Below are 11,423 nucleotides of genomic sequence, written 5' to 3'. Positions count from 1 at the left end.
GGGCTGGTTCAGCTGCTGCCAAGCAGTGAAACACGGGTGAAGGAACATCAGGACATATTTTTGTCCAGTTCTCCATGGAATAATTTCCATGTACATTAATGAGTGCATATTAAACTTGAGAATGGGCTCAGGAGGTCCTGAAAATCCTCATGAAAGGCACAGGAATGCAATAAAGTCAAAGAGGAAAAAAAGCAAGCAGATTTCAATTGAATAATTTCATAAAGGTCAGGTTTTTTCAGGGGAAAACCAATCAATTTTACAGTGGAAGAACGTGAAATAAGGGCTAGACAGCAATCACAGCAATGGATATTTTTTCTGCATATCACTGCTCCCTTTAATAAGGTATGTTGTCAGTTGAAGGCTTGCTCACCTGTAACTGAGAAGAATGGACACATGAAAAAATATATTCTTGCCCCTGCTCAGCAGAGAAGTTGTTCAGACTTCCTACATGAAGCATAAGAATTAGTCACCTGCTGGTTTCAGGGGCTGATGGAGTAACCAGGGGCCTGTAAATATAAAGGGAGGCTGTAGGAGCTTGATTTTGAGGTGATCATAGTTAATCCAGAATATGGATAATTGAAGGCTGACTATAGCATTTCCATGTGCTTTTATATACCTTGTGGTACCCATACTGAGTAGTTCTGTGAAAGTTTATTACTCTCTATCTGTTAATCAAGAAGTGTTTTGCATACGTTGTTAGAAGTGTCACCCGGCAGCACACATTACGGGTTTGGATATTTTTTTTCCTTCTGGCAAAATTTCTTCTGCCAGTGAATTATGAGGTGATAAAAATTTAAGGAGCAGACCCTGGATTTGTGGCATGAACGCTATTTATTCGTCTTTCCTAATGAACTGTGGATAGAATCAACACTGTGCTACTCCGACTTTGTGCAGACTTTGTGTGTTTTGATGCATCTTTGCCGTCGTCCAGCTGGAGTAACACTGAATTTGTAGCTGGATGTTATTTCAAGCCCCTGTCCGTAAAGGGTGGCAGCAGAAGTGAGAGCTGATCATGCAGTTCAGGAAACTGGGTGCAGTCGCTTGGGGGCTGACAGAGAAAAATAGGATTGTATATATCATAATTTTTTAAAAAACCTGGACTAACATTCCTATTTTTAGGATAATTCCAAAATAACATTCAGATTTTTTATTCCAAAGAAAAGTTTTGTCCAGCAGGGGGTTAAGTGCATTTTGCAGACAGAGAACATAGTGCCTTTACAACATTCTAAGCATTAATTAAACTTATGCCATTTTTAAAACATCATTAACTTTGATAACATTTGAATGAAAAACTGAGTGAGGCGAAACGGTGTGGATTATTTTGGTTTTTTCCACTTTCCTGTTTTCCCCGTGCAAGAACCAAATGTGTTTATTTTACTGGCAATATTGAGACAATCATATGATTTTGAGTAAGTCTTTTTGAGATTGTTTGCAAGTTTTTTTTTTTTGCTCCTCTGCGTGTCTGCTTCCTCCCAGCTGGGGGCTGGCTGTTGTATGGAAAGGCCAACCACGTCACGGAAAAGCCCTGTCTCTGATCAGATGGGCTTAATATAAACCAGGTTTGCTGAGGAGGAATTAAAGAGGCAGCCCCAAAGCAGGAGAGGATTTACTCCGGCCGAGCAGCTCAGCGGACCGCAGCCCGCCGAGAGAGAGAAGGGCAGCGCCAGCAAAGGACCCATCTGCCCAGAGGAGCCTGGAAAAAGTAAGGCAGCCCTGGTTGGGATGCAGTATTTTACAGTAGATGCTAGAGACCCAGGGCAGGGGTCTCAAAACCAGCACGGGGTCTCCAAACCAACACAGGGTCTCCAAACCAGCCTGAACTTGGAACGCGGTGTGTGCCAGGGGCTCGGTTGGATGCTTCTTCCCTGAAGGATGGTAGTTTGTTTGGAGTGAAATAGTAAAATGTTCACGTTTGTAAGGGTTTAGTGAGTAGCTGTTTCGGGCAGGTGGTGAGTTGGGCTCTGTGGTTTGACTGGCTCGGAGCTGGCTTTTCTCATCTGGTCTTTTCAGCGGGGAAGCTGCAAGGAAAAAGCGTGTTTTGAAATTCAGCCGCAGTAAATATTTCATTTTGTTTGTGAAGCAGCCTTTGCTTGGTGCATGCTTTCTATTTTAGATATATTTCTTACTGACAAAGTCACTGTGACTATCAGATCATGCAAATGATCTCATTTTTCCCCTAAGTACCATGCATCGCAGAGAAAGTATCGCATCTGTGGTAATAAGTTCAGATAGAGTGTGTCTTTGCTGTCTATTTGTCCTGTGTCCCGCTGTGCATTTATTCACAGAAGTTTTAAGACAGTTTTGTGTGAAGAGGAATAGCAATTCTCATGTGTTGTTTTGATGCTTTGCTATACTTTTTTTCATTCACCACCTATTATTCAGGTTTGAAAGTGGTCGGGTGCATTTTAGGGACAATTATCCTCTTTACTCACATGAAGAAGGGAGCTGAGAAACATAGCTCTATGGCAAAAAGCAAAATGTCTATTTAACTGTCACTTTGGGAACTGGAATGCATCAAAGTAACTTTCCTAAAAATGGTAGCTGTTGGCCCGTGAGAATGACATCACTGTCCTCTGCCTCCAAGCAAGGCGAAATAGAGTTTGCTGAGCAAAAAGTAATTAAGAGCCGTGCTCGGATAGGAAGAGTGCATCTATCTAGCTGATTGTGCTGTAAATAAAGTTGTTAATTCAATATCTGTAAATTTATGAGCTTTTTCTCCCAGTGCTACCTCCTGTAGCAGCTAGGACCCGTAGCTCCTCAGAAAAGCTGTCGGACCTGACTGTGTTCCCCCTCTTACTAGCCAAAAAGCCGCTGTCTGAAACCAAGTCATTCTTTGTTTACTCAGCTGTAGACAACACTCAGATCCACCCCATCACGGCAAGACTTGCTTGCACGGCTCTTTTCTCAAATCAGGGTGCAGCCAGTGATGCCTTATTGCTTTCCCCAAAGTTTGAGCTCTTAGCTGAGGCGAGGTGAAAGTTGCTGTACATTCAGCCTCACCAGGGGTTAGAGGCAACTGGGACTGATGCCTCTGTTTGCCCCCAGTTGAGCACAAAGGATGGGGAGCAGTACCTGTAGGTGCTGCCCGTGCCCTAGGCTGCCTCTCAGCCGGGATGCAGCTCCCGTGTGGGACAGCCCTGGTGAACGCTGCCCCTTCCTCTTGCTCCTGGGACGCAGCAGTCTCTCGGGGGCTGGGCTGCACCAAGCACAGCTGGGAGATTGTAAAGGCTAAACAAAGATAGGATTTAACGTATGAGGATGGTATCATCCCTAAGAAAAAGTCTCTGACTCACTAACTAGAAATATTTCTTTGTGTACCAGCAACTGTGAAAGAGTGCAGAAAGTCTCACTTTTCCTCTCTTGTCTACTAGATCCCTAGGAGAGCAGAATGTGCTGGCTCGAAGTTCTTAAGAAGACATTAATGCTTTTCTAAGTGTTTTGTGGGTAACGCCTGTGATTCCCCTGTTTCTCACTTAGGGCTAAATAATGACCCTCAACAACGTTACCATGCGTCGCACCCACAACAGCAGCCTGCAGCAGCAGCAGCAGCGGTGGAGCATCCCTGCTGACGGGAAGAACCTGCTGGTCCAGAAGGACTCCAACGAGTACAACCCGCAGAAGCGATACACCATCAGTCCCGACGAGTACTACAGAAGGAGCTGGTCCTCGGAGTCGTCCGACTCCGTCATCTCCTCCGAGTCCTGCAGCAATTGCTACCGGGTGGTGCTGATCGGGGAGCACGGCGTAGGCAAGTCCTCGCTCGCCAACATCTTTGCCGGGGTGCACGACAGCGTCGACAGCGACTGCGAAGTGCTGGGAGGTAGGTTGTGGTGCCCTGGGGTGTCTGTGTTTGCTTGCAATCAGCCCTGCCAGGAGTAATTGGCACAGAAAAGCAGAGGGGCCATTTAATCCAAAATCGAGCTAATGTCTACTTGGGTCTGGTCATCAAAACTGATTCAACACACGCATCTCTCTGAAGAAAACAAGAAAGCAAAATAAGATTAGTAAGATACTCACTAATGATGATTGAAAGTCTCTGAAAGTGACCAATTCAGATTCTCGTGCTATTTCGTGTTAAAATACCTTTTGGAAGCTGCCTTATTCCTGCCTGTGATGATACTACACATCAACCACACAGGAGGCTGGTTCAGCTTTCAGGCTGGTCCAACATTTGTGTCACCACTGGCTCCACAGGGCTGACTCCAGATTTCTGTGGGGGAGAGAAAAGCTTCAGGTCCTCATGGTCTACGAGAAGGAAATGCTTAGGTATTATATAAAGAAAAAGCCACTGCTGAGTCCTTCAATCACCTCCAAGATATTTGCCATTAAAAGTCATCTCAGCCCTTCAGTATAAACACAGGACCTCAGCATAGGCTGGATGGAGTCTCAGTAAAATATACCTCCTCGCCCAGCATGGGTTCCTCAGGGGAAAACCAGAGAAAGGTCCTTCAGCAGTGTAGAAATATTCCTATTGCCCAAACAGGGGGAAAAGGCACAAGCTATAGGGTGGTGGGTTTTTTTATGCTTCCCCCTTGCTACCCTCCTCTGCTTTGTTCAGGATTGCAAAGTGGTCTTTCATCCCAAAGATCAGGTCATGCAGAAGGTGAAGCTGTGGCACCAAGCCCTGAGCTGTAGTGTGTGTGAGGTGTCGATGTGGAAAGGTTGTGGCTCTAAGGAGGCAGACACTGTCACCTTTGGAGGACAGGCAGGTTGCTGGCTGGTTTTGCTGCCAGCGTGAAGGACTCTCCTCATCCCTCCTGTGTCCCTTCCCTCTCCTGCCTCTACTTCCCTGGTGTCATGGTGCCAGTGCTGAGCACAGGGAGTTTCTGGGCTTTTTCTCTTCCAGCCCTCAGTGACGTGCAGACAGGACAGCTTTTTGTGGCTTCACCTCTCTGGTTAGGAGAGGTTTTACCCAGGATTTAATAGAGCCCAGCATCAGGAAGGCTGGACACAGCTGTCACAGGCTGGGGGCACAGATCTTGGTGCCTCTGAGGGGTGTTAGATTCACAGAATCATGGAATTGTCAGAGTTGGAAGGGACCTTCTAGAGATCATCCAGTCCAACTCCCCTGCCAAAGCAGGGTTGCCCAGAGCACATCACTCAGGATGGTATCCAGACAGGTCTGGAAGATCTCCAGAGAAGGGGACTCCACACCCTCCCTGGGCAGCCTCTTCCAGGGCTCTGCCACCCTCTCCCTAAAGAAGTTCTTCCTCAGATTGGAGTGGAACTTCCCATGTTCCAGCTTGTGCCCGTTGCCCCTTGTCCTGTCACTGGGAATCACTGAAAAGAGTCCGGCTCCATCCTCCCTCAAACCACCCTTTAGGAACTTGTAAACATAGATAAGGTCTCCCCTCAGCCTTCTCTTCTCCAGGCTAAAGAGCCCCAGCTCTCTCAGCCTTTATTCCCCCCTGAATCAGTCAGTGCAGTCACTCTGAATCAGTTACTCGGGTGTGCTGTATCTTCAGCTTCTACCACTGATTTTTTTCCTCTAATCCCACCAGCTCCTCAGCCTGGCGTATCTCTGATGAAAGGTTTCCTGGTGCTGCAGCACTGAATGGGAGTAGGACCCTTGGGCAAGCAGTCAGAAAATGCAGCTGATTTGCTTTGCCCACCCCTGTCAGACAGTTTTATCCTCCTCCATGCGAAGCCCTGTGGTTTTCTCTCTCATTCGTGCTCCCAGCAATATTGCTTGGAGTGTAGGGGTGACTGATTTTTCAAGGCCAGCTCTGCTGAGGTATTGGAAAACTTGCTGTTGTTACATCTCTCTCTCTTTTTTTTTTTTTTTTTTTTTTTTAGTCTGACAAATATTTTTTTTTTTTTTTTTTTTTTTTTTAGTGTCATCTTTGAAATAAGCATGAGATGAACTAATTGCTCACTTTCAGTGTGTTTTATATCCTACGGAAGTTCCTTAGGATTGAGCAAGGTGTAAATCGGTGCTGAATATTGACTATTTGGGCATAATATTTTTAGGAGTGTGATTACATAGTTGTCGTCGCTCCATGTGTAACGGAGCGGGGAAGCAGTCCTCTGGATGTTGTCCTCGGTGGACATGGGACTTGTTCTTGTGCAGATCCTCAGTCAGTTGAAGGACCTGTTCTCCAAACCTTAGCTTGCAAACTGGAAAGTCTATTACAAGAGAGGATAGTTTCAGGGTAGCCAGCTCGCAGAGGGAATACAGCTGCTTTTATGGATTGGCTTTGCTACTGACTGTAAGAGTAATTTAAATTGTGAACACAAGTGTCATGCTATTGGGCCTGCAGAGGAAACCACCCCTCTTGACAAACTTTGCCTTTTTCATTTTAAGCTGCGTCAAGCCTGTCCTCTTTTTTTTTATTTTTAGTTTTATTTGAAATGTGAAATATTTTGGTCTCATTCTTTTGCATGGATGTAGATTCCTGGCTTGGAGGAAAGGCTCTGATTACAGTTTAGGGGAAAGTTCACTCCACTAATGCCCAACAGAAATTTTATGAGGTGAGGGTTAAGACACAGTCCTATCTACAAGCATGGTTGGGACAGACCCCTCAAACGCTGCAGTGAGAGGGGTGGTTTGTTTGCTCAGAAGCCCAAAGCCTGGCATTTTTCACTGACGGTCAACCCAAGACTAGAGATAGGTCCATACCCCATATTGCTCGTCCAAATGTCCCCCAGTTTGGGGAAAAGGAGGAAGACTAGCATTTGAAGCAGAAGCAAGACTGAGATTTCACAAGGGTTGATAGAAGTTATGAGTGGGAACAGCCCCCCCCAGATCTAAACAGAACTTTGTCACATGGCGTTTATAATCTAGGTATGAATTTTTGTGGCTTCAGTACAGAATAACTGAACTGCTGTGGTTTGTTGATTCCTTTGCTTTTTGACATCAAAGGTAACGTGGCAAACTGGACAAAGGGGGAGAAGTGGGAGGCAGCTGAAGTCTCAGCCTCTCTAAAACTCACCAGCTCGTCTCACAAAGCCCTGTCCTCATTGCTTGGTAGGCTGTTAGCTGTGTAGCTCTCAGCAGCAGTGACTGTTCACCCGTAAACTGTCCCTGCTAAAGCGAAAGCAAATATTTTCCATTACTCAGCCTCGCTGGACTCTGCGGCTCCCATGGGGCAAATGTTCAGCATTTGGTTATTTCTTCCACTGGTTCTATTTTCTCTCTCCCACATAAGATAAAGGGAATATCAGCCAAAATAATGAACATTTCGTTTCCTGATCTTTCAGCCTCCTTCATATATCATGGAAAGTAAGACAACCAGTAATGAACAGAGGGCAGGTTCAGTGCTGATGGAAATGAGGAAAGAACTGAATGGGAGCCAGCATAAAATTTGGCTCAATAACTTGAACTGTGAGCAAATTACACATATTCAGCTATTTTTTTTATTTTTTTTTGGTAATGTACATGATGCCACAAAATAATATATTACCAATCTTTCTGATTTTCTTTCCAGAAGACACATATGAAAGAACCCTGATGGTGGATGGGGAAAGCGCAACCATTATACTGCTCGACATGTGGGATAATAAGGTACTTTAATTTGTTCTAGTTAAATGCCAAAAGAAAAATGCATATGAATCACTGCTAATATCAAAAGTAGACATCTTTTGGGAAAGAAAGTAGTTGTTTTCCATACTTTGACTTTAGGGAAAATATGGGATTAACCCCACCCCCAAGCCAGGCCAAGCATGCCTAATAGCTCTGAAGCATGAGCCTGAGAAGCACAAGCCTTCTTTATTTTTTTAATGATAAAACAAAACTTTCAAGCTGTTTTCCAGACCGTGTTCATTCCAGTCTAAAGCCAGCACAATTAATTATTTGGGGGAAGTTTTGCCCTCCTTTGTGGTGAAGTATTCATACCATCACCGCATTGGAATTACTTTTAGTAGAACTGTGATTCAAACCGTACCCATTACAGTTACAGCAGGAATGTATTTGGATTCTCTAATGTTATACTTTCTAAGTAAAATCTCTTCTGGGTGTAACAATGTCTGACTGTTTCATTTGCACAGCGTGAGGGAGAATGGATTCGAGACCACTGCATGCAAGTGGGAGACGCATACTTGATTGTCTACTCCATCACAGACCGAGCGAGCTTTGAGAAGGCCTCAGAACTCAGAATACAGCTCCGCAGGGCACGCCAGAAGGAAGACATCCCCATTATTTTGGTCGGCAACAAAAGTGACCTTGTCAGGTGCCGCGAAGTTTCAGTGGCAGGTGAGAAAAGTGATGAGCATAAAACTGATGCAAACTTTAAGAGTCATCTAGTAGCTTTTGAAGGAAATGCAGAGCTCTGGCTGAGGGATCAGGACTGCTGTGATCAGGACTGGGCAATAAAAGAGCAATAAAACAGGAGAGGACTGGACCAGAGGGCAGAGGACTGGGAGGGATATGGCAGGTCTTTAAGCTTCCCTTGATAATGCTGTTACATATCAGATAATCCCTTTCCTAAATTTATTAAGTAACATCATAAAACAGCTTGAATTTCCTCCCTTCCAGCTCTTAATGTAAGACCACTGCAGCATGTGATATCTCTGGTACCCAGGAACCATTTGGGCTTCCAATATGTGCTTATGCATGACGTGTTTAGCACCCTTTCTTCTGCTGCCAAAGATTATCTCTCCTTTTAACCAGTTCTCCCTCTTCCCTGATAACTTAAAATTCCCTCTCACCCTTTGTAGTCTAGGAAGGAACTGTGCACCTTTCAGGAGAGGTCTTGCTTTGGGATGCTGAAACAGTCCTCCCAGCTGCATACAAAAGAATAACCCACCCGTGTCACTCTCCCAAAGCCTGGGGAGCACTAAGCCCACAAGCAGGAATAGAGAGACCTACCAGTTCCCAAGGTCTGCAGTCAGTAATATCTCTTCTTGGAGGCCCTTCCCCAAGGCTTAGGTGACACAACATAACACACAGCAATGCATTAGATGATTTCATTTTGGCCCATCAGAAACGTGGGTTCCTCCACTCGGCATTTTCTTCTCTCTCAGAATGCTGTCATTCTGCTCTTCTGTTTCCCTGTTGATCTAGACTTCTTTTTTTTTTTTTTTTTCCACTGGGGATGTGCATGGTTCCTCTGTCACATTTGCCCCAAGTGAACTTGATGAACTGAGGAGTACATCAGAAACTCAGGGATGTCTTCTCATTCCTCTCTGTCCCACTTGAAAAATCTTTTGCAAGATGGCAGATGCGTTCAAGCTATTTTAGTCATTGTGGTGATCAGTTCATGGCAAACCAGAAGACAGAATAGATTGGCCTGTGTGTGAAAGGCAGCTGCCAATTTAGCTTAGGTTCATGTAATTAAAGATAAGAACTGTGATTTCAGATGTACCTCTGAAGCCATAGGCAGAGTTTTGCCTTTATTTAATGGTTTTGTAGATGTTCACACCAAAGTTGCTCCTGTCCCAAGACCCTGCTTTGCAGCCATGACCCAGGGAGGAGGCTGGGCTCTGCCTCCTGTGGGGACAAGAGCTGTGCTGTGCACGTGGAGGGTGCTGTCATCACCCTCTAATGCGACTTGAGGGAGTCGGCATGTAAGATGACCAGGTGGTTTTGAGTCATGGTTGACCTCTCAGCCTTCATTGTCTCGTTGCCAGTCGGCCAGCCCCAGCTCCGTTCACAGCCGACGACGGGCACTGGGCTTCCTCCCCCCTCGCCGGGCAGGGAGTGTGACACAGAGCAGATGAATCATTGGCTAGCAGGCAGCACCGGGTGATTAAGGACTTATCCGTGCCTATATTAGGCTTGAGGAATTCCCCTGGTGGCTCCGGTTCCCGGCACGTGGCAGCCTGCGGCCGCTTTGCCTCCACCCTGCTCGTGGCACCTCCTTGACATCTCCACCTTGCAATTTTTTGCAGAGGGACGAGCCTGCGCCGTCGTGTTTGACTGCAAGTTCATCGAGACCTCGGCAGCCGTGCAGCACAACGTGAAGGAGCTCTTTGAAGGCATCGTGAGGCAAGTCCGGCTCCGGAGGGACAGCAAGGAAAAGAACGAGAAGAGGCTGGCGTACCAGAAACGGAGAGAGAGCATCCCCAAGAAAGCCAGGCGGTTTTGGGGCAAGATAGTTGCCAAGAACAACAAGAACATGGCCTTCAAACTCAAGTCCAAGTCTTGCCATGACCTATCGGTACTTTAAGAACGCTGGACTCTGCCACAGCTTGTGGCATTTTGTGGACATTACCTAACTATGTGGTGGGACAATCAATCAATCTATATTAGATTGGGCTATCAAAGTGACTTAGGTTCACAGTTGTGATTGTGATGATACGTGCTGGCATAAGAACAGCACAGTGCATGGGAATCTCTCTCTCTTTTTTTGTTGGTAGTTTTAAAAAAAAAAGTATAGACCAGAACGACCCAAAGTTGTGCTGGGAAGTGTTCTGGAATATGCTTCTTGTTTCTCCTCTCACCTTTGGATATTAGTGTAAGAACCTCAAACCATCATGACTTGGGAAGTGAATATGACACTCTTTAGTCTTTCTCCTTGTTATTATTATTATTTCTTTTTTAAAACTGTGTAAAGAATTGATGAACTGACTGGGGACTGGTCTTTTGCCAGTTGGCTGGTCAGGCTTGAGCACCCACAGCTGAAAAATTTGCATTTTTGTAGAATAGCCACCAAGACACTTTTTTATTTTTATTTCAAGGATTGGTTTTAATGAGTTTACACATCTCTTATTTTGAAAATATTTAAAGGAAAAATCCTATAAACAAACAAATTTTCCTCTCGTATTTTCATATTATGGGACTGTTTAAAAATCATAGTAAAATTAAAATCAAAGTGCAAGTTGTATCAAAGTGCATCAAGTGCAGGATGCCAAACCTTTATAAATCACCTGAGCTTTTTTAAGAAACCACATGGACTTCTTGTATCCAGCCTTGGCCTTTCTTTATGCCAGAGCTATGCTGTATTTATTGTTGTGCAAAATAACAAGCATTTTAATGTTGAGGGGAAATGTATTTATTACCAAGTTTCTTAAAAGAATAATGTTAATTTTATTACTGTTTTCTATCTAATATCTTTTTTTCAGATATGCAAGTTTTTACTTACATGCCTTGTAATAAAATAAATAAAATATATGACTGCCTTTGAGCCTCAGTGGGAAATCCCTAAGAATCTTTTCAAGTTGAGAAAATATTTTGAATGCTGGACAAGATTGCTCCATGACAAGTCCAATGAGGATTCCTTACATCTCTGAACACAGGCTACTTAGCAACCTAGGATCACAAAGCATCACCCGCAGCCTCAAAGCTCTGAGTGCTCGGTATCCCCCATGTGCAAATGTGGTTGTGGTGGCAGAGATATACAAATAAATCATTCTTAAAAAAGGTATTTGGCCCTAAGCCTGAAAACACTTTTGAAATGTAGATGAGTATACCCTTACCCGAATTTTGGAGATGAAAAGAAATGCTACATTCGGGGACAGAAAGCAGGTAGCTGACACTGTGTGCC

General features: G+C 44.7%; 1 protein-coding gene across 1 annotated transcript; it reads left to right on the top strand.

The window, feature by feature from the left end:
* Positions 1 to 1,564: 1,564 nt before the first annotated feature.
* On the top strand, positions 1,565 to 11,050 carry GEM (GTP binding protein overexpressed in skeletal muscle). The gene is made up of 5 exons (XM_014965172.1): positions 1,565 to 1,702; positions 3,478 to 3,820; positions 7,428 to 7,504; positions 7,987 to 8,191; positions 9,829 to 11,050. The coding sequence occupies exons 2-5, from the start codon at positions 3,487 to 3,489 to the stop codon at positions 10,104 to 10,106; spliced, it is 894 nt and encodes a 297-aa protein (XP_014820658.1). The 5' UTR covers positions 1,565 to 1,702; positions 3,478 to 3,486; the 3' UTR covers positions 10,107 to 11,050.
* The last annotated feature ends 373 nt before the right edge of the window (positions 11,051 to 11,423 follow it).

The sequence above is a fragment of the Calidris pugnax genome, unplaced genomic scaffold, assembly GCF_001431845.1.
Source record: "Calidris pugnax isolate Ruff unplaced genomic scaffold, ASM143184v1 scaffold41, whole genome shotgun sequence".
Classification (NCBI taxonomy): Eukaryota; Metazoa; Chordata; class Aves; order Charadriiformes; family Scolopacidae; genus Calidris; species Calidris pugnax.
Note: the sequence above shows the minus strand (reverse complement) of the source record. Positions and strands in the feature narration are given on the sequence as shown.

Excerpts from the sequence above, each read along its gene's own strand:
- GEM (XM_014965172.1), top strand. The coding sequence starts at position 3,487 with ATGACCCTCAACAACGTTACCATGCGTCGCACCCACAACAGCAGCCTG. Across the intron at positions 3,821-7,427 it reads CGACTGCGAAGTGCTGGGAG|AAGACACATATGAAAGAACC; the intron begins GTAGGTTGTGGT and ends TTTTCTTTCCAG. Across the intron at positions 8,192-9,828 it reads CCGCGAAGTTTCAGTGGCAG|AGGGACGAGCCTGCGCCGTC; the intron begins GTGAGAAAAGTG and ends AATTTTTTGCAG.